The 24,669-nt window shown below is 35.8% G+C and overlaps 1 protein-coding gene across 3 annotated transcripts in view; it reads right to left on the bottom strand.

The window, feature by feature from the left end:
- Window positions 1-24,669, bottom strand: part of LOC101894303 (protein fuzzy homolog) — a 134,865-nt gene that overhangs the window by 79,709 nt on the left and 30,487 nt on the right. For all 3 annotated transcript variants that reach the window (XM_059128272.1, XM_059128273.1, XM_059128270.1), the window contains one exon: window positions 1,571-2,070. In XM_059128272.1, coding sequence (XP_058984255.1) covers window positions 1,571-2,070 — 500 coding nt within the window. The remainder of the gene's footprint in view (window positions 1-1,570; window positions 2,071-24,669) is intronic.

Genomic DNA, 24,669 nt, shown 5'->3' on the forward strand with positions numbered 1-24,669 from the left:
ATGATACAACAGAGGCCTGGTGAGTATAACCGAGGTACGAATGGGTTAGAGCGCGAGAAGTGTACACTTCAACTACTGATCGACAATCACACAGGATCGCAATCACAGATAATCGCGGCGATCGCCGAGGATCTTTGTCGATTTCTACTACTACATCTACAATTGTTTCCAATGAGAGCAGAGTCTCGTATGTATCAAAGTGAGCTAACCAACAACAACCCCTGCCCAGTGGCATCTGCGCTCTATGGTCTCCGCCGAGGGAAGTTGCCGAGGCGATGCCTGTGGTATCAACCAGCAGCCGTGATTGACCGGACACGGGAAGTTGAAGGCCAACTTAAACACAACGTTTGTTTATTAGTGGAGAACGATGGTAATGTTTACCAGGGGGTAAGGCAGGGAATACCTAGGTTTCGGAAAGATCCACCAATCCTCATCAGTTCCCATTTTTTCTGGGATATTCTCCCCAGAAGTAATTTTAAAAATAACTCCTATGACAAAAAAACTTTTTTGTTGTTTTTTAAAAACAACAATAATGGGATTAAGCCTGACCATTTTGCAACAAAAAAAAAAAAAAAATACTATGGTATCCCAAACAAACAAGCCAACACTGTTTATTAATAGACAAGGTTCGGTCGATGAAAATGTTTATAAGTGCGGTTGTAAGATTTAGAAGATTTTTCAATAGAATTTTAATTTTATTTAATTCTTTGGTTCCTCTTCTATTGAGTTTACGATTTCGTCAATTGGGTAAAAAAAGTTTTTTGTCATAGGAGTTATTTTTAAAATAACTTCTGGGGAGAATATCCCAGACAAAAAACAAGGGAACTGATGAGGATTGGTGGCTCTTTCCGAAACCTAAGTATTCCCTGTCTTATCCCTTGGTAAACATTGCCATCGTTCTCCACTAATAAACAAACGTTGTTTTATAAAAACAACAATAATGGGATTAAGCAACAACAAAATTAAGCAAAAAACTCTCAGCATTTCTACAATAAACTAGAGCCTAAACTTATCGGATCCTTTTTTTAGGGACTATGTGACCAAAGATGAAATCTTGTGGATACTTAAACCAAGAGGTGATATGATATCACTAAATTCAAATAGATGCAAATCCAATATGTTAAATGTGCAATGTACAAGAAAATTAAAACATACAGCATTTTATAGGCCGCTGCCCAGCACTAAAAGAATTTCATCACATGTTCTTCCAAAACTCTTTTCTTTGTGCATCTGGACTAATAGATATTCTCAATGGAATCGTAGTTAATTAGATATGTCTAGCTAGCTATCTAAAATCATGTATACTTTATAGAAATCAACTGTTGCTGGAATTGAATTTGTAAATAACTATTAATACTAAAATCACTTAGAATCAAATTGATTTATACTTATAAATTATTGGCAGACGATTTTAAGTCAGTGCCTTAAAAATTAAAAATTACATTTTCATTTTGTATTTTTTTTCTGCAAGGTAAAAGTTCAATATAAAATAATAAAGAATATTACATCTTGTCATTACTACTAGAAATACAATAAAATATTTAAAAAAATTAAAATAAAAAATACTTACTTCATGGTATGCGTCGGAATTGATGAAATGAACAAGGAGCCAAATATATTATTATCTTCGTCAACTTCTGCGTAGAATTTGTTGCTATCAGAACACCAATATTGGTCAGCCACGCAATTATTACGATGATTTTGATACGATTTTTTTTCTAAAAACTCCAAATTTGAAAACGTTTGGCAAAATAACAATTTTAGTTGATCTTTATAGGAAAAATCGCCAATATATCTCTTATTAGACGCTCTGTGGTGAATGTTCGTTGAAAAAACATATTTTCTGCTTCTAGTGTTGACAATTATTATCGCTATTACAGCGGAGTCCAACTCAATGCACTCTGATATGCCACATGGTATAAATTTTTCTAACTTTTGCATTAAAGTAACTTCATTTCTGAATACGTTATCTGCTAAATCTACAAGCCTTTTTAATGGTGGTTCAGTTCCACAAATAACGGCCAAAATGTTGTTGATGGAAACTGGAATGGTAATAAAGCGGTACGCCATCTATAAATAAAGAAAAGTATTGCCAAAATTTTCAGAATTTTCAAATAAAAAAATAAATGTTATTGATTAAATTGAACAGAAGGGTAATTTGCTTAAAATACGGAGATATAAAAATTATTTTTGGCAGTAAATGTAAGCATAGTAAATACAATTCAATGTTATAAAAACGAGAGCCTAAATTGTTTATACCCTTGTATATTTAGATTAGTTACAAACTTGAGAAAAATATGTGAGATGAAAAAATATATATAAAAACGATCATGATTTGAACGGTCAAAAATTTGCGTTCAATTATTAAATATTCATTTAAAGTACATCAGCGATTCAGCTACAAGTAATGAATGGTTAATGTGTTGCTTTAAAAAAATATTTGTAGGGTAAGTGCGCCTAAGTTCGGCATGTCCCAGTAGTCGGCAGTTTTGAAATTTAATCTTAAATAGCTATGAATAGAATTGACCAAATAATGAAATAATTGCAAAAGTGTTCAATGAGTTTCGATCATTTATTACGAGAGAATAACGGTTTTCGTCAGTGAGTGTCTTCCAACGCGTGCGATAGTGCTTGTTTGTAACGAAACAAATTGTGGTGGTTAACTTAATAATCAAATTAAGTACATTAAATTCAATACTTTTGGAATCAGAAATATTTTACAATAGTAAATGACAGTCTAAAGATCATTTTATAACTTAAAAAATTTACAAATCAAGCATTTTTCTGTTATATCATTTAATGCCGACATTAGGAAAAGAAAAAAAGAGATTGGCCCGATGTCGGCAGGGGGTGTCGATTAAAAAAAATATCATATTTGACCAATTTCACCAAAACTTGAAAAAGTTTTAAAAATAATCTAAAAACTACTGAAATAAAAAAATAGTTTTAAGTCGGCAGTTGCTTTTATTTGTGCTTTTTGACCAACTTTTCTTGGTTTTTTAAATCAGCTATTTGACGTTTTAGATAAAGGTGGCATTTTAGAAAAAAAAATGTTGGCTATCCAAAGGAAAAATATCAGTTCACAAATTCGAAATATAAGAATGGTATTTTTTTCTTTTTTTATTTATTTTAGTTGAAAGTCCATACGTTACTGAAGGTAACCATACTATTCTTGATTTTCTACCTATATTTGGTCTACAATGATAAATTAATAAAACACTATTTAAAATCGAAATTAATTTCAAATTCTGTGAATTAGTAATATAGCATTATTTTATAATATTTGAAATAAAAAAATATACAAAATAATATTTTTTACTGAAATACCATATACCGACTACTGGCAAATAGACATGCCGAGCATTGGAAAATGGTGCAGACTACTGGCAAAATACTACTATTTTGGTAAAATTGCAAATTTTGCCAATTCAATAAAAACAAATTCAATTTTTGTTTATTATTTCGAAAAGTAAACAAAATTTGGAATCTGAAAAACTTTATTTTTCTGCATTTGAAAGATTTCACTCAGAATATTGAAAGATTGAAAAAACGAAAATACTAAAAGTGCCGACTTCTGGTACACTTACCATATAAGATAGTGCCATTATAACGAAATTCGGGTTTATCTTAACCTAGAGTAGAAGCTATTTTATTTCCCGAAGAGAGTTGAATCAAATAAAATAAAGGGTCGTTCAGATTACGTGTCATGATGTGATCTATAATTCTCACAGCATGTTTTTTACACAGATCACAATATACTTTAGCAATATTGTGCGTACGGTCTGATTCATAACTAACTCATATTTACAGGTCCTCATCTTTACATGGAAGTGTTGAGAATCCAAATTCAGGATGTTCTTCAATATTCCAACGAAATGACAACTACTATTATTGGGACGGTAATTATAACAGTACAGTTTGGGACAGTAATTATAAATACGAGGTAGTAAGAGAGAACAATTAATGTCATTGTAATGAGAACTATATTTTTTTCACTCCAAAAAAACTGACACCTGAACAGAAAGTGTGTCATTTCTCTTCTCGCCTTCTTTACATTTGGTCACTCAAACCGGGTAGATTTTAAATTACAGAGCAGTCGAAAAGTTGTCTTTTCTTTTCTCACAAAAAAAAAAACCAAGCGGAAAATTTTAAAAAGGCAGGAGATTACCACTCAGTCCTTATGTAAATTATGCTATTGGACTTCATGGAATGGAAGATTAAGCTGCCTGTGGTGTAGGCAAGAGAGATTGGGAAAGAAGGTGAGTCGTTTTCTGGAAAATGTCACCAAGCCGAATATTTATGTTAACTATATCTCGATATATCCATAAGATACGTGTCCATATTTGTTCGACACTCAGAATATTTCAACTTCTTTTAAATAACTTTAACGTAATATTGTTCAATTCAAATTTGATTCTCCTTCGTGTACATATTTTTCAAGTTTGTTCTCTAATTAATAACATTTTAATAAACAGCGCGTTTTATCTCTGCAAGAATATTAAAAGAGATTATGGGCGTTATCAGGCAAGAGTCAATACACGGGGGATCGCAGTGATCGAGGAGGATCATTGTCGATTACTTCTACTACATTTACAATTATTTCCAATAAGAGCAGAGTCTCGTATGTATCAAAGGGAGCTAACCAACAACAACCACCGTCCGGTGGTATCTGCGCTCTACGGTCTCCGCCGAGGGAAGTTTGCCGAGGAGATGCGATTGACTGAACTCGGGAAGTTGAAGGCCAACTTATACATTTCCGCCCACATTGATACATTTCAATGTTTTAACAAATTGCAAGTTTACATCAATGATATTTCAACAATTTAACTTTAGCTATAATAGATTATAGAAAGGATCGTAAGTTCAGGCTTATGTGAGCATTTAATTCAGTTCAAATCATATTCAATAAATACAATAATAAAGAATGTTGTTTAGAGAGGGACGGGATCCGAAAGAACCCATCCATATTGAGCCGTTGGCAAACCGGGTTGTGCAATTACTCGATTTGAAATAATTTTTGAATAAATTTCTGGACCGAGAGCCATGTTTATGGGTGCAGCTTTGTCGATCGTAGGATCCGCGAGTTCGAGACCAACGAAAGATTCGCGTATTGCGGGGGAAATCGACACTGACGGGATCACACCACGGGTAATATTCGCAACACTAGCCGTTACAAAATGTCTCTGGACAGAATCAAACCGCGATATTATAAGTAAGTCAGCGTACTCCAGCTCATTTACTCTTGTTGTCGGCCATCGTAACTGTTGAACAAGTGACGCGCAAACTTGGCTAATTTGACAACAGGGGCCAATCAGCGCCCTTACCGGAATGTTCGAATGTGGCAGACAGAGACGGACCAATACGGTTGGGGAGAGAGACCGGTAAAACATGAGGGGGTGGTGGTGGGAATATACCTCTAGGCACAACCGATGTTGGATTATTTATTTTTTTCTTGGACCGGTTTCCACGAGTTTTGTGCAAATGGGAATTGTGGCGGTCTGTGCAATGTCTACACGATAGGCGGACTGGAAAATTTTTGACATGTGGTCTGGACACAAACAATTATAGCAGTAACGATTATAAGATACAGTACGCAAGAGTTTTTCCAACGACATGTTTCTAAACACAGAACATTTATATACTGAATGCCTACGATTACAGATCCTACAAGACGCCATAGGGTGTTAAGCGGTTCGAGGCTGATGTTGTTGGCTTAGGTTCAGTATCGTGGCGGGTAAGGACTTCCCCATCAGCATCAACATTGGAAGCGGATGTGGCAGCAGCCGGATTCATCGCCAACCCTACTATTGGCACTGGGTTTATTTGATTGGTAGCCATTATCTCCGCTTCTATCTCCCAGTCCGACATCATGACATCGTCGTAATCTGGCAAGATAACTTCGGGGAACAAATCTTGCTTGGATGCCATAGCTAACATAAATGGGAAAAAATCACAACACGAAAAGAAGAAACAAATGGTATAGATTTAGTTAGGCAGTACCACTAACTTCACGACTGATCGCCTAACTATTCCCTGAAGAGTTCGAACATCTACCACGCGAACTTTACCATCATAACCGGGGTGAGTTTCCACGACACGTTCTAATTTCCAATAAGTAGGAGTTAATTTTTCATGACGAATCACAACTAAATCATTAATTTCGATATTTCTCTGTGGATACTTCCTCTTGTACCGCTTATTTAATCTCAGAAGATATTCTTGTTTCCACCTTATACAAAACTGATTCGTCAAAGCTCTTAATTTTCGGAACCTAATAACTAAAATTAATGGGGATTCCTCAAGAAGGAGTTCAGGTGGAGAAAGCAGGGGTGCACCTATAAGGAAGTGACCAGGGGTAAGCGCGACTAAATCGTCAATGTTATCCGATATAGGCCACAATGGTCGAGAATTTAAACATGCTTCTATTCGAGTTAGAATAGTAGAAAATTCCTCCAATGTATATGAGAAGAATTTTACATACCTATTAAGATGCCTCTTAAAACATTTTACTTAAAACTTTTTACTGCCGCTAAAAGACGCTTATACTCGAAATTATTCGGAAGCTGGAATCCTACTGGAGAAACAATGTAGTGGTCAATTGCGGAAATGTGTTCTATGTATAAACGGATAGATGTAAGATAAAACTCTTAACGCTCTTTCCAGTGATGAGAATTGATGTAAGATGTCTTCATACTTTGAGAAAAAGGAAAGATGTGTTTTCACGCTACGAGCTTCAAGTTCAGTGTCAATAGGAGCTACATTCGAAGGATACCATTGAGAATTATCTAGACTTAACCAACTAGGACCCTTCCAACAAATCGAGCAATTTGCAAGTTCCGAAGGCAAAATGCCACGACTTCAGCTGGGTTGTCTTCAGGCCGAGGGAAGTTTGCCGAGGAGATGTGATTGACTGAACTCGGGAAGTTGAAGGCCAACTTATACATTTCCGCCCACATTGATACATTTCAATGTTTTAACAAATTGCAAGTTTACATCAATGATATTTCAACAATTTAACTTTAGCTATAATAGATTATAGAAAGGATCGTAAGTTCAGGCTTATGTGAGCATTTAATTCAGTTCAAATCATATTCAATAAATACAATAATAAAGAATGTTGTTTAGAGAGGGACGGGATCCGAAAGAACCCATCCATATTGAGCCGTTGGCAAACCGGGTTGTGCAATTACTCGATTTGAAATAATTTTTGAATAAATTTCTGGACCGAGAGCCATGTTTATGGGTGCAGCTTTGTCGATCGTAGGATCCGCGAGTTCGAGACCAACGAAAGATTCGCGTATTGCGGGGGAAATCGACACTGACGGGATCACACCACGGGTTATATTCGCAACACTAGCCGTTACAAAATGTCTCTGGACAGAATCAAACCGCGATATTATAAGTAAGTCAGCGTACTCCAGCTCATTTACTCTTGTTGTCGGCCATCGTAACTGTTGAACAAGTGACGCGCAAACTTGGCTAATTTGACAACAGGGGCCAATCAGCGCCCTTACCGGAATGTTCGAATGTGGCAGACAGAGACGGACCAATACGGTTGGGGAGAGAGACCGGTAAAACATGAGGGGGTGGTGGTGGGAATATACCTCTAGGCACAACCGATGTTGGATTATTTATTTTTTTCTTGGACCGGTTTCCACGAGTTTTGTGCAAATGGGAATTGTGGCGGTCTGTGCAATGTCTACACGATAGGCGGACTGGAAAATTTTTGACATGTGGTCTGGACACAAACAATTATAGCAGTAACGATTATAAGATACAGTACGCAAGAGTTTTTCCAACGACATGTTTCTAAACACAGAACATTTATATACTGAATGCCTACGATTACAGATCCTACAAGACGCCATAGGGTGTTAAGCGGTTCGAGGCTGATGTTGTTGGCTTAGGTTCAGTATCGTGGCGGGTAAGGACTTCCCCATCAGCATCAACATTGGAAGCGGATGTGGCAGCAGCCGGATTCATCGCCAACCCTACTATTGGCACTGGGTTTATTTGATTGGTAGCCATTATCTCCGCTTCTATCTCCCAGTCCGACATCATGACATCGTCGTAATCTGGCAAGATAAATTCGGGGAACAAATCTTGCTTGGATGCCATAGCTAACATAAATGGGAAAAAATCACAACACGAAAAGAAGAAACAAATGGTATAGATTTAGTTAGGCAGTACCACTAACTTCACGACTGATCGCCTAACTATTCCCTGAAGAGTTCGAACATCAACCACGCGAACTTTACCATCATAACCGGGGTGAGTTTCCACGACACGTTCTAATTTCCAATAAGTAGGAGTTAATTTTTCATGACGAATCACAACTAAATCATTAATTTCGATATTTCTCTGTGGATACTTCCTCTTGTACCGCTTATTTAATCTCAGAAGATATTCTTGTTTCCACCTTATACAAAACTGATTCGTCAAAGCTCTTAATTTTCGGAACCTAATAACTAAAATTAATGGGGATTCCTCAAGAAGGAGTTCAGGTGGAGAAAGCAGGGGTGCACCTATAAGGAAGTGACCAGGGGTAAGCGCGACTAAGTCGTCAATGTTATCCGATATAGGACACAATGGTCGAGAATTTAAACATGCTTCTATTCGAGTTAGAATAGTAGAAAATTCCTCCAATGTATATGAGAAGAATTTTACATACCTATTAAGATGCCTCTTAAAACATTTTACTTAAAACTTTTTACTGCCGCTAAAAGACGCTTATACTCGAAATTATTCGGAAGCTGGAATCCTACTGGAGAAACAATGTAGTGGTCAATTGCGGAAATGTGTTCTATGTATAAACGGATAGATGTAAGATAAAACTCTTAACGCTCTTTCCAGTGATGAGAATTGATGTAAGATGTCTTCATACTTTGAGAAAAAGGAAAGATGTGTTTTCACGCTACGAGCTTCAAGTTCAGTGTCAATAGGAGCTACATTCGAAGGATACCATTGAGAATTATCTAGACTTAACCAACTAGGACCCTTCCACCAAATCGAGCAATTTGCAAGTTCCGAAGGCAAAATGCCACGACTTCAGCTGGGTTGTCTTCAGGCCTTACATTAAACCAGTTATTATTTCCTACATTTTGTTGGATTCGACAAACTCGATTGCCTACAAATGTATTCCCTGTAGTTGGTGTTTTTCTCAACCAAGCTAACACAATGGTCGAATCGGTCCAGCAATAAATCTTATGTATTGGAATTTCTATGCCTTTTAGAATTGGTTTTAAGAGTTCAGATGCTAATACAGCCCCACACAGTTCCAAACGAGGCAACGGTTTCGTTTGATTTGATGGGAGTAACTCTTGTCTTGGAAGTTATAAGAGTAACATATATCTCGCCTTTAGAATTTTTTGTACGGATATAAACTAGCCCCGCAATATGCTTTCTCAGAAGCATCAGAAAAGATATGTAATGCTGTCAACGAGTTTGGTTCATATTAAACCCGACGAGATATTTTTATAGCATTAATAAGGGGATAGTTTTCAACAAATGATTGCCATGCATTTTGAGTAACAAAAAGAAGCGGATCGTCCAGCCAATACTATCTAACCACACTTTTTGCATTATAATTTTAGCTATGATAATAACGGGGGCTAACAAACCTACGGGATCAAACTATTTCGCTATGTGAGAAAGAACCTCGCGTTTAGAATAATTAGTTTGGAGAGGAATTGGATTCACACAAAAATAAAACGAATCTAAAACAGCATTCCACCTTATGCCCAAAGGTTTTGAACTACTTGACACAACAAAGCTTAGAACATGACTAGGCGGAAGACGAGCTAATACCGTTTTTTCATTTGACGTCCACTTCTTTAACTCAAATTAAGCAGCGGATAAGGCCGCGATAAGCTGATCACGAGCCATCAACGCAGTTTCTATATCATGTGCACCTGCTAGGAAATCATCGACATACATACTTTTACGCAAAATGTTGGCAGCCAGAGGATACTCGGATTCGTAATCATCAGCAAGTTGAAGCAATGGACGAATTGCAAGATAAGTTGCACAGTTTACACCAATTGTGACCGTCTGCAATTCGTAATCTCTAATGGGTTCACTGGGAGAATCTCTAAGCAAAATCCTTTGAAGTGGTGTATGTTGTGGATGTACGCGTATCTGGCGATACATCTGCGTTATATCACAATTAAATACAAAGCGGAACAAGCGCCAACGCAAAATTATTAACACTAAGTCAGCTTGGAGGGTTGATCCCAAGTGAAGAGTGTCGTTTAGACTTATGCTAGTAGAAGTTTTGTTTGATGCATTAAAAACTACTCGCATTAAAAACTACTGGGGAAGTGGTTACCGGAAGCATATGACCTAAATCAAGGTACTCGCGAATGACTGCATCATACATACCTTTAAGGAAATGCTTACGAAGAAGTGAATTTTCATTTCGATCAAACTGACCCAGGGCACTAGAGCGAGAATCGCCGAGTTGTAGAGACTGAGGAAATTCAGCGCGAAGAGGAAGCGTGACAAAAAACCACCATCCGAATTTCTCGTTGTAGTGGACCTATAGTTTTCCTCACAAAATTTGTCAGATGGTGAAAGTAATTTGCGTTTGGATACTTCCTCAAGCTCCCAGAACCGCAAAAGCGTTTTATTTAGACTGGCTTCCTCACAAAAGTCTGAAGTGGTCGTAAAGACCTGCACAGGTGAACAAAGAATTGGGCCAGAAATAATCCACCCGAAAATAGTATTATGCGCCAGCAAAGAACCTAAAATGTTTTGTGCAAAAAAATTGAGAATGCAAATCCGCACCCAACAACATATCTACCGGACGGCAATCAAAAAGGTGTGAGTCAGCTAGAACTATATTAAACAAAGAGTGCGACAAGGAAGGGTCAACCGAAAAAGAGGGAAGATTACCCGAAATTTTAGGAAGAACAAAAGCTTCAGTTTCCAATAAAACGGTGGAATCTAGTCGAGAGTTAACTGTAATTCGGCAATTTTTCCTAGATATGACTGAAAAAGAGTTATTTATACCAGAAATAGTCGCTAGATTGGATCGGGAAGATAAATTTAGTCTATTTTCAAGATGCTCCGTAATGAAGGTAGCCTCGGAAGCAGCAGAATTGGATTGCGTACGTGGAGATGAAGGAGTAACGTTTTGAATTGGGATGGAGGTCTGTGGTCTTCTAGTGGGTTTATGCAAAAGTGTATGGAGCCTTCCATGTCAAATATTGCAATTACGTGAGCTAGAACGGCAAATAGCTTTTTTCACGGCAAATAGCTTTTGGTCAAAGGTTAACTTTTTAGAACGACAACAATAATACTTTCAGTGGAACAGAAGAAATAACGATGTTTAGATTGGTTTTTCAAAGTATCCGACGAAGTTTTGACAAATGTGCCTTAACGTTGCGCGAATTTGAACTAGGCGAATCAATACCTTTAATTCTTTCAGTTAGGAAAGAATCGAGCTCGGGCCATGACGATAAGGATGACTTATCTTTTAGACTCTGTTCCCAGAGTGTAACAGTAAGTTTTGGCAAACGCTGAATAAAAATGAAAACCAAAATTGGATCCCAATGATCCGTGACAATGTCATAAAAAGACATGGCAGGCAAATAGCCGTTTATGCCCCGTTGCAAGGTTTTTAGACCGGAACTCGTTTCATTTGCTAAAGAAGGGAGTTCAAATAGAATTTTCAAATGGCTATTGACAATAATACGTTTGTTATTGTATGTGTCGTGGAGAGATTTCCAAGCAAGAGGAAAGCTTTTATGAGTTAGAGGAAATATAGAAACTATTTCCTTAGCATCACCCTTGGTTTTTTGCACCAACTGACATAGCCTCTCAATGTCGCTTAACCGAGAGTTATTTATTTACATCATTGAAAAGAGGTCACAAAATGTGGGTCACAACAAAAAAATCTCCATGTAAATCATCAATATCACATGGTGGCAAACTGAGTAGTGGTAGGAGGAGATTTCACCAAATTGAGACTCCGCAAGTTCTCATTGATTTTGAAAAGCGTATGATTCTCAGGTTTAATCAAATGGGAAGAAGCAACAAACTTGAACACGTTATCAGAAGCTGCGTTAATGGAGTAAAAGACATTTTCTATGTTTTTATCTAAAAATTAAGAGGACCAAAATTAAAACAATAAATTTGTCAAATTTAAATCCAAATTCGACGCGAAATAGAAATTAATGAATTCCTCATGACTCACAAGCGGCAAGTGTAAAACCAAGAACAATGTTTTTTTAAGAGCTTTCTATGTACCAGTTGTAGTTGTATATATATATATATATATATATATATATATATATATATATATATATATATATATATATATATATATATATATATATATATATATATATATATATATATATATATATATATATATATTTCGTTGCCTCGTTTGGAACTGTGTGGGGCTATATATGTATATATGAAATATATATATATATATATATACATATATATATATATATATATATATATATATATATGAAAAATTGCAATTTTTACCAGACAGACCCGAATAAGTAGGGAAGGGGGGTTAGTTAAGACACTCCAAAGTCTACGTACGACCCCCTTTTTTTGATTTTTACCCAACTTAAAACATTTAAAAGAAAAGTAATGATGCGGTTTTGTTTAGAATTTAATTATATTAGAAATAAAACAAAAATAGCGCATATTCAGCTTAAACTATAAAAGTTTTTAATAAAAAACATAAATAAGGCACTGACAAAAGTGTACGTACGTTTTTTATTTTCCTTTTTGTTGATTCATTGTTTTGCTATAAGTTAACGGTAAAGTACCGTTTATTTACTTTAGCGCTTATTCTTTGCATTTTCTTTTTAATTCCTGGAATTGTGTCACTTGAGTAATATTCCGATCGTGATAATGACGTCGCGCACAGAGATTTCTAAAGATTTGCTAAAATTGGTGGTGGAGCACAGGAATAATAAAAAATCTTTTGGCGAAATATCAAAATTATTAAATTTAAGCAAATCCACGGTGCAAACCATATTTAATAATTTCAAACAATCAAGTTGTTTTGAAAGTAAACCGCGCAGTGGCCGTCCTAAGAAATTAAATCGCAGGGAAGTGTCGTTCATCCGCAATGAAGTAGAGAAGAATCCCAAAATACATGCCACTAATTTGGCCCAGGAGCTGGCAGAAAGATCACAAATTGTTGTCCACCCACGCACAATAACCAGGGCACTTAATAATGAAGGATACCGTTGCCGAGTTCCTCGCAAGAAACCCCTTATAAGCGAGAAAAACCGAAAGCTTCGCTTGGAGTTTGCAAACAAGCATCGGGACAAGGGATTGGAATTCTGGAAATTGGTGCTGTTCACAGATGAGTCCAAGTATAATGTCTTTGGATATGATGGAAAAGCCAAAGTTTGGAGAAAACCAAATACTGCCCTGCAACCGAAGAACATTGTAAGTACGGTAAAACACGGTGGTGGCAGTGTAATGGTCTGGGGAGCGATTGCAGCCTCAGGAGTAGGAAACCTTGTGTTTGTAGAAGGTAATATGGACCGCTTGCAATACAAGCGCATATTGGAACATAATCTGCAGCCATCCGTGGACAAACTAAACCTTGGTGCGAGCTGGATCTTCCAACAGGACAATGATCCTAAGCACACGGCGAAAATTGTTAAAGATTAGCTGCTGTATTATGCCCCACGACAGCTGCATTCACCCCCACAAAGCCCGGACTTAAATATTATTGAGCATGTTTGGGAAATTTTGGACCGAAAAATCCGAAAGCACGCTATTACTAGTGCTGAACTACTCAAAGAGAAGCTGATGGAGGAGTGGCAGAACATCTCGGTGGAAGAGCTAGAAAATTTAGCTGCTTCAATGCCTAGAAGACTCCAAGCAGTCATCGATGCTAACGGCGGCCCAACTAAATATTAATTTTGTTATTTATAAGTAAATTCTTTGAATATTCTTTAATTTTTGAGTTCGTACGTACACTTTTGTCAGTGCCTTATTTATGTTTTTTATTAAAAACTTTTATAGTTTAAGCTGAATATGCGCTATTTTTGTTTTATTTCTAATAAAATTAAATTCTAAACAAAACCTCATCATTACTTTTCTTTTAAATGTTTTAAGTTGGGTAAAAATTAAAAAAAGGGGGTCGTACGTAGACTTTTGTCCGCCACTGTATATTAATAGACCGACACTAAAAAAAAGGCGCGTGGAATATCAGAGAATTATTATTGTTGAGAACACACAGAAAATGTGATTTGTATGATTGGATAGAAAACTAGAATATTGATGTATTAGTGTTGAGACTATTAGAATAGATAAATGCGTCTCAACGGAGCAAACAAAGAGTTTGGAAAATATGACAGTAATTAAAGCACTCTTTGGCGGCAAAGTAGTTTAATAAATAATTTAAATTTGTGTAAGGTGTTAGCGAAAGAAAAACACAATATTCTGGTTAATAATAACGATTATTTTGCAACAAATGAAAAATATTGCGATGAACGATTATTAAAAAAATCTAATTCACTTTTTGAGCGATGATTAGGGGAAAATGGACTGTATTTTAAACGATGCGGTGAAATAGGGTGTAGATAAAGCGACCAGAACTGCGAAGAATTGCAGCGTTCGTTTGGAAAATGAAAAAGCTAATATAGCGTCAGCTTCGAAATCAATTTGTTTCATGTCAACGGTCCCTGAATAAGGATAAGTCTGAAGATATAGTATTCAAAATAGATTGAATGAACACATTACCGTAAATATTGTGAAAGATACTGAAAATATTTTAGCCTACAAGAAAGGTGCAGTCAAAGGATATTGGAAAGATACAACAGTCACAATGAAAGATGCCCTATGTGCTAAAGTACTTCGGGATAACTTGCTGTCTGTACCAATGCGAACAGAAAATGGAAAATGTTTTGATTTTTCTAAAATTGTTGCTCTTTTGAAGAGGGATGGATATGTCATTATAACAGCTCCCAAGAAAGGAAGTTTGTACGAATTGCAAATAAGAATTCAAAATAGGGCAATACAAGTTTAAGTATGAATTAAATTATGGCACTTAAGAATGGGCTCCTCGATATTAGCAGTAACTGTAGACCAAGGTACAACAAAACAACAAAGCAAAGGAATATTTTAAAAGAAAAGCTTCAACACTCAGTTTCTTATACTCCGCAACAAAACGGGGGCTGAAAGATTCAACCGCACTTTGGGTGAAATAGTAAGGTCTATGCTTAAAGAATATGGTTCTCCGAAAGAATTATGGAAGGAGAACAGCCTTAGCAGCAACATATCTTATAAATAGAAGCCCCTGCAAATCTCTTTCTGACAAAAAGACACCTGCTGAATTGTGGTACAAGTTTAAGCGTAACATTTTAAAACTAAGAGTTTTAGGATGTAAGGCTTTTGTCTGGGTTGCTAAACAGAAGAGAAAAATACTGGATTCAAAATTACAAGAAATGATAATGATGGGTTATACGTGTAATGGATACAGATTGTGGAATCCAAAGAACCGAAAAATAGTTATTGCAAGAGATTCAGGAAAAATAACATCTTCAATTGCTTATAAGACCGAACAGCAGCGAGCAAAAGGGGTAATGTATTAGATTCTCCACACATTCCCCCTCTTGCTCGTCGCTCCTGCTGAACATTTCAGTAATTATGAAAGTAATTCATATGTTGAATTGGTTTCTGCAGAAAATGATAACGATATCGATTCTGCCGATGAAGAAACTACTATTAACGAAAATGAAGCCACGGCTACGCAATCTGAACCACCAAACTCTGAATCTAGAGCCATTGGAGCCAAGAATAAGCGAAAGATTAAGGGCGAAATTAATGCGTTATATAACAGGAAATGCCAATTCTGCAATTTCCCATTGTATATGATGAAATCATGAGGGATTCCTTTAAAGATAATCGGATGTGAGATGTGAGGCAAGAGCTTGACTCTATTGAAGAAAATCGTGTTTGGGATTTGGTTCCACGCCCTGTCAAACATAAAGTATTGAAGTCCAAATGACTATAGTCATGACTATAGTAGCGAAGGGCTTCCTTCAGAGAACTGGAAGTGACTATGAAGAGATCTATTCACTGATGGCGAAACTTAGTACAATTCGGATAATATTAGCGGTAAGCGTTAAGAGGCATTTATATTTGCACCAGATTGATGTAAGAGTTGCATTTCTTTACGGGGATTTAAAGGAAGATAGAGCAAGTATGCAAGTTTCCAAAGTCGCTTTATATACTTACAGAAAGCTCAAGGTGCTGGAACGAAAAATTTAACAATTTCTTGTTCCAGCTTGGTTTTAAGAAATCTTTACATGATAGGTGTCTTAATACAACGTTTCACAGAAATTCGGTTTTGTACGTGCTACTATATGTGGACGATGTATTGATTGCGGGAAATGATTTGAAAGCAATAGAGAATGATAAATCGGATATACGTGTATCATACAAAATTTCCGATTGTGGACCCCTACAATATTACTTGGGAACGAAAATTGAATATGATAGAACTAAAAGCACGATGAAGCTTACAATTCGGATAATATTAGCGGTGAGCGTTAAGAGACATTTACGTTTGCACAAGCTTGATGTAAAAGTTGCATTTCTTTACGGGAATTTAAAAGAAAACCAAGTATGCAAGTTACGAAAGTCGCTTTATGGGCTAAAAGAACGCCCAAGATGCTGGAACGAAAATTTTAACAATTTCTTGCTCCAGCTTGGTTTTAAGAAATCTATACATGATCCGTGTCTTTGTACAATGTATGTTCGTATGGAACCTTTATTTATAATTATGCGGAGAAAACCCAACATAGTAGTTTTATCTACACGTTTGGCACTACAATAATGGATAAATCTAATACTGCCTTTGCTTCGGCCGTGTGTCTATTACAAATGCATATCACCATAATACACCGAATATCTATACGGCCTATCACTTTACTATATACGATGTATCTATAACCAACATATTTTGTGCTCTACTCCGCGCCTATCATGTCAGTACACTACGTGTTTTTTAAGGAAAAGTCCTATCAAGTCAGTGTCATCAAATGATAAATTAACTCTTTTTAAAGTAAGAAACTAACGGTGTTGTTTCTTCCGTAGCTCAAAGGGAACTCATTTTATTTACAATATTTCTTAACTCTAGACCTTAATGTAAATAACATGCATTTCAAGTACGTACAACACATAAATAAACATAGGCGACAAATCCTCTAAATTCTTTCTTTTGATTTCCCTACTTTCCCTACACTAATTATAAATTATTTTATGATTTACATTACTATCTGACTCCAACAGAAAACCCTTTACGTACATTTCACTACACTGTTAGGCATATTCGCGAGTACTTTCATGATGTAGAGAGAGATAGCATAGACAAATGAAAATATAGACAACGAAATGCTCTCACCGTTCATCTTCGAAAAAAAATCGGATCAGCAGATGTCGTCTATATCGTTTCAGGGGTTTGAGTGGGAATTTTGAAGTCACTCAATTCAAAAATGTTAAAAATAACAAAAACTGTAGGATATTTGTCAGTTGAAAATTATTTCATAATAAAAGAAATGTGAAAAGTACGTGATGACATCGAAAAATATCGGAATAATCCAGTGAAATTCTTGAAAAACGATAAAATGTGTTTTCGAAGTCGAGTGGCTTCAACGCGTAAATCAGCATGTTGACTATGCAAAACATGATGAGAGCCACCTGGATACAAACAAAACTAACTTTTCGTTGTCTATATCTTCTTTTGTCTATGGAGATAGGTACTGAGATGTAAGAGATAGCCTAGAAGTTAACAAGACTATGAAGCAGAACTAAATGGTATTTACTATCAAGCGGTCAACGAAGGTATCATAGCAGCGACTTTGTTAAGGCAATATGGCAGCAAGTTTTACATTTACAAGAAGAGTGGAGAGCGAAAGCCCTAAAACAAGTAGAACGAAAAGTTGACAAACTAAAAGAAGAAAACAGAGAGAATTGGTTCGTCAAGAACACCATCATTGTATTTCCAGGTGAAATAAAATAGCTTCTCTCTTTATGACCGATGTTTGCATTACCTGTCATTTTTCAATACATACATAGTTGATCGATAAGACATTATACATTCAAACAAAGAGAAAGTACAGGATGCAAGAACGAAATTTGCAACATTGATAGACAACCACATACATAAGATGATATTGATAAAGCGGTCCTGAATGCAGATAAATATAATGTAACAGCCTCAATGTATAGAAATAAATATAAACAAAGAATTAACCATCCATTCTTGGGTAGCGCGTGCTGAGTGCGATGGTGCTGAGTCCTGTTGGAATGGCCAAGGTCCGCGGCCAAAATGTTTGCGCCCAAGTCTTGAATACACCCTCGAGATAATATTCGGCATTTATTCTGATGCCACGGTCGATTGATACGAGCGGAGAGCGACCATCGGATGTTATGACGGCCCATACCAACACCATGGCCGGCGCTTGAGTTCTGGTGGCCAACCGAAGGTGCACATTTTCAGCTGACCTCTTTGGCAAGTAAACACGATCATTTTGTTTGTTTACAAACTGCTGGACAACGAATGTTTTCTCATTGTATTAAATCAAATTCGGCAGTTCACCACTTTCGGCCAAGCGAAGCAACTCTTTAGCTCTTTTGAGCCTATTTTCTTTCTGTTGTGGTGCAAGTTTCTCATTTTTCGACAACTGCGATTGGGTTTTGATCAAGTCGCTTCTTTACTTTTCGAGCCATTTCTGCTAATGTTGCTGTTTTCTTCCTTCCACTTCCTTAACATCGGGCTACGCTAACAGTATCACAGTAACGAGCGATGGTACGAGACACAAATGATCTATTCACATTTAAATGCTGAAGTGCTCTAACCATAGCCACTTGTTATTTTTTAACCAAATATAAAGAAATCACACTATCACGCTTGAATTCCATCACGAATAACTTTTTTCTTTTCAGATTGCTTTTGTTCGCTTGTAATCAATACAATGAGCTGCCAGTGGAATAATTTTAAAAGCTGTCGGACAAGTGGCTTAGAAATGACAGCAGTCTGATGTTGGTTCAAATTTTTTTTATCTCACCCTGTAGTATGGGATATAATGGCTTATCAAAGAATAAATAAGGACCTTACAACACTGTTACAAAAAAAAACAATAATATAGTACAGGAGCTTTTTAACAATGGTCATATTACAGTTACTGAGAAAAACAATTAAAGATTATGCTTCAAGGATTTTTTTACTACTGAAGATACATAAGGAAGCAAAGTTGAATATCTACCCTGCAAACAAAGAGGATTTTTTCTCTTCTGCTTTTGTGGTAGCATTTGTTGTAAACCAGCAAAGATAAAAAATAATGAGTTTTTCTCTCTTTGGGAATATTTTTTTGGGCTTACATATTGCAGATTTAATAAATGCATAATTGCCGGGCCGTCGGGGAAATTGCGTTTTCCAAATAGTGTTCAAAGATAGTTAAAGGTTGACGATGGCAGGAAAATCTGTTTTTTTTTTTATAAAGTAATTGTTTACATTTACCAGATTTTAATACATTTCCCTGGAAATGTTTGTATTTGTATTAAATAAACATTATTCCATGTGTATTTATACTATCATTACTGAAAAATAGTCAATTTATATGTAGTTCTATTGCTTTTGTCATTACATTATGGTGGTAGTTGTTAATATGTACATCAGAACTTTATAAGGTCTTTATTCCATATTCGGAGGGAAAACTATTAGAAAATCGGCAAAAAATCAGAAATGCTCACGATATTGCTTCCGAGTCTGTCCCAACATTCTAATTTCTGATCGAATTTGCCATGGATTTCCATTTGAATTCGTTTTGAAAAAAGGAAAATGAACAAATGAATGATATATGTACCGTATATATCCGATGGATTTAAAAAATTAAACACTTATAGCAAAGATATGTTCACTATAGCTCACACATGCAACCATACACTAAATAACCCTATATACAAATATTACAACAAAAATAAATAAAAACGAAAGGAGCTATATTTTATAACAAGTACCCCGCCGAGAAAAAAGAAAAAGAATGTTGAGAAAGTCAGGCGCTGGAACCAGCAAAAACAAATTAAAAACCAGTAAAGAAAGTCTTAAAGTCGGGCGGGCCCACTTTATAATACCCTACACCACTTAAAGCAAAAATAAGTTCACTATAGCTCACACATGAAACCAGGAACAAATACAGGAGAGGAATATCCTCCTCTGAATCGATTTATACCAAATTTGCCGAGTTATTTCTACCTTTTCAATTCGGGCTTGTATTACCCATTTGGTGCACAATTAACTTGACATAGTATAAAGATATATGTGAGCTATATCCACATCTGAACCGATCACGATAACAATTGGCAAAGGGTTTTCTGAGCTGTATTTGATGTATTTTCCCAAATATCAATGAACAATATATATGAGACCCATTGCTATATATGAACCGATTTTCACAAAACTTGACATACTTGTTTGTAGACTCAATTTGGTCGTAAGTTCCCAATTCCGTCCAATTAGGGCTAAAATTACACGTTTGGTGCACAATAAAAGGAAAATTGGACGAATTAATATATATGTATTTCTGAGCTGTATTTGGTATATTTCTCCAATATCATTGTTGCAGAGTGCATATTACGGCGGCGGGCGACAAAAATAACAAATCGGATGAACAATATGTATGGGAGCAATAGCTATATCTGAACCGATCAAAATTGGTTCGTCCTTGGGACAAACAAATGATTTGTGCAAGATTTCGTCTGGATCGGGCAATAAATGCGTACAGGTCGGAATACATGGACAGACGGACGGACGGGATGCATAAATCGACTCAGAATGTGATTCTATGCAGATTATAAAAAGTAACAATGAGTCTATCTCGTTTCCTCTTGCCTGTTACAAACAAATGCACAAAGACATAATACCCTGACCTTGTGGTGAAGGGTATAACAAGAATACTCGGACTTAAATCCGATATAAAACTTATACGCCGAAATAACAAACCACACGTAAGTCACTGTTCCAACTCAACTCATAATTGAGGCTTGGGAGTGTTAGGGAGTAAAACACATCACAACAAACAATAAAAACGCCATGGAGATATATGCATATTTTTATATGCCAACAACAAACGTATGAACTTGAAAATGGACATCGACATCAGCGTTTTCGGAACTTTATCAATCCGCAGAGGATTGATAAGCAAGACAAAAAAAACATATATATCGCAATACAAAAGAACGATTGTGGACCCTTACAATATTACTTGGGAAGGAAGATTGAATATGATAGAACTAAAGACACAACAAAGCTGAATCAGAAAAATCACAATGAAAAGACTCTTGAAAAATTCTCACTTAAAGAGTCGCAAGTAGCAGACATGTTTACAAAGTCATTGGATGCAAGCAAATTCATTTATACACATAAATAAACATAGGCGATAAATACTCTACATTCTTTTTTATGATTTCCCTACTTTTCCTACACTAATTATAAATTATTTTATGATGTACATATCTGACTCCAACAGAAAATCCCTTACCTAAATTTCACTACCTGTTCAGTACATGTCCTACGAAAAAGGATATGCAACCTCCGCCTAAGCATTTACGCAAAGACGTTCATGATCTAGAGCGAGAAAGAAGTGCAAGTCCCAAAAAAGATGTCAAGATGCCATTACCTTTGTTCCGATGATAGAACAACATATTTGCGCCGAACATTTTGCTGTAGGTACATAGTCATTTTTTATAAATGCAGATATGTGAAAAGTTTGGAGTTTTGTCGCACACGTTTGAGGCGTACACATTTGAAATACCCAATGTTTTACGTACCTGCATTTGTATGCAAAGATTTCGATTGCACTGTGTGACATTTTTTTCCAAGTTTTTTTTAGGGTCCATTATATATAAAGGTAACGATTGAATTCTACATGTGACCCATAAGTCTGTATCAATTTTAAGAAGTCTATCTTAAATTTTGGGCTGTATAGGGGAGAATGTTTGAGGCCCTTTGTTAAGGCTATATATAATTGGCCTAAAAAATGTTTGACCTGGGAACTCCCTTTTGGGATTTTGATTTACTGACTTAATGTTCACAAGTGCTGATGAATCTATATGTAATCTTCTGGCATGTGTACACGTTCTCATTCGATAAAATATTTTTTACAACTGTAACGCACTTTATAACGTCACCCCATTTTTATATTTTTGGTATCTAGAAGTATGTGACAGATACGTATGTAATTATAAATTTTCGAATAACTATCGTATATATTACGACCTATATCGCGACCCGAAGGCCCTAGTTAAGTCGATATGGAATTGTATTCTAATCAAGAACATCGCTTGTTAATTATCCAAAAAGTTATAAAACAAGATTCAGTTTTAAAAAAATGCGTTACACTTTTAAACTGTCGAAAAAACTAATTGAAAATTACAATTTTAATACAACAAAATTAATTTTTCAATGGTATAATACAACGTTGAATGTTTGCTATCTTTTCTATCTCCTTATCTATATTATCTATCAAAATACCCTAATATAATTCAAATTCAATAAGTTAATAAAATTTAACAAATAACAGATCAAACATAATTTACCTTAAGAATTCACTAAAACCCCGAAGACTACACCACGATTCACCAACTGAACAAAAGATAATATAAAGGCTTCCCAGCCCAACAGAAAACCCATAATAAACAGACACAACCTCTACAATAACATAACCTACATATTTAGGCAAAGACATTCAATTACTTTAAACCCAAGCAGATAATTGGTACAGCCAACAGTACGTAAAACCAAAAGAAGCTGATTCCACAATCTCACAGCTCTAAAACCTTGGACATAAAAGTTGGGAAACACAAACTGGGAAATTAACTTTTTTATAGTATTCCCCTGACCGCTTGTACCACTCTCTTTGGTTTCCAGTGGTTTTGGTAAGACTCGACTCTTTGTGATCAGGATACGAGAGAAACATTCCCCATCAGAGAGAGGCAGGTAGTTCCTCTCTCTCTCTTGGCTGAGCTGCACTAACTCGCTCCAACTTTATATGTACTTGATTGTGTCCGTGGTCGATACTTCTCCTGACACAATTTAGTTGTTTGTTGATTTGGGTTTGTTTTGTTGTTTTTATTTTTATTCTCCATTGAAATAAGAACTATGAAGTCGACGGAATCGTTCACCTAGCATAGCCTCCATATCATCGTAAAGACTTGGTAACTAAGCCTGCTGAGACACTTAGGTATCAGCGAGGCAACAGTTCGAATTCAGTTCGTGCCCTGACTGTAAACCTAGTGACACTGATTAGCACGGTGTACGTAACGACCCAGCGGACGACCAAATGGTTAACAGGTTCATTTGGGACGCCAGTTGTTTGCCTCGTCCAGTTCAAGGATCACCGGCTCTCGGATATTTGGTACTCTCAGACATTTGGTACTCAAGACTCTCCCCATGGAAACCGCTGAGCCGTTCGCGCGAATATATCCATTGGGAGTTTCACTATCCGCAACCTGTGGATGCGTACTAGATCACTCATCTATGCTTTCACAAACGGCAAAAACTGCAATCAAGTTAATTAAATTGATAGAAGGCTAAAATATTGCACACATGTGTATTTTGTTAGTTGGCAGGTCATGTTATCGGTCCACTTTTTCTATAACGGTACCTCCCAGTATTCAGTACTTGATGTGTTAAATGTAAAACTTTAACTGAATGCTCCAATCGATTTCAAATGCAAGTATTCAACTCACACGAATATAAAATAGGTTTTTTAAGATTTTCTTTACAATGGTATTAATGGTTTAACTTGTTGTGTATCTTTCGCTACCTAATTGGATTGTTAACCTTATTTTTTATTAATAGTCAATTATTTTCCTTGTTCGTAATGTCAGAAATTGTTTACTTTTTATCTTTGAATATCTGATAGTGACGCAAATGATCGAAACAGTGTGTATGTTTGTCATTTTAAATGTAAGACTTTAACTGAATACTCCAATCGATTTCACTTGCAAATACTCAACTCGCACGAGTATAAAATATGTATTTTTTAAAGATGTTCTTTACAATGTTATTAATGATTTAGCCGCTACCTAATTGGATTGTTCATGCTTTTGTTTTTATTAATATTTAATTATTTTCCTTGTTAGTAATGTCAGAAATTGTTTAGTTTTTTATCTTTGAATATCTGATAGTGACGAAAAGTGAAAGTGATTGTACAAAATATTAGGTTATCGTACACACCTAATATTAATTATGTTGTAGTGGGTATTTTTGTCTGTTTTTGACGACGGAAATGAAATGGTCATGAAACAACAGGAAATGACATTCAAAGCGATTTCTATAACAAAGAAAAAGAATTCTTCAAATCTCCAAAATGTATTTATATATCAAAATATCGACTAAATATCTTTGCAAAACATCATCATTTAAATGCATATTTCCATGAAGTTTACACAAGACAAACATACACACTGTTTCGATCACTTTTCGTCACTATCAGATATTCAAAGATAAAAAACTAAACAATTTCTGACATTACTAACAAGGAAAATAATTAAATATTAATAAAAACAAAAGGATGAACAATCCAATTAGGTAGCGGCTAAATCATTAATAACATTGTAAAGAACATCTTTAAAAAATACATATTTTATACTCGTGCGAGTTGAGTATTTGCA

Source organism: Musca domestica, unplaced genomic scaffold (assembly GCF_030504385.1).
Source record: "Musca domestica strain aabys unplaced genomic scaffold, Musca_domestica.polishedcontigs.V.1.1 5, whole genome shotgun sequence".
NCBI lineage: Eukaryota > Metazoa > Arthropoda > Insecta > Diptera > Muscidae > Musca > Musca domestica.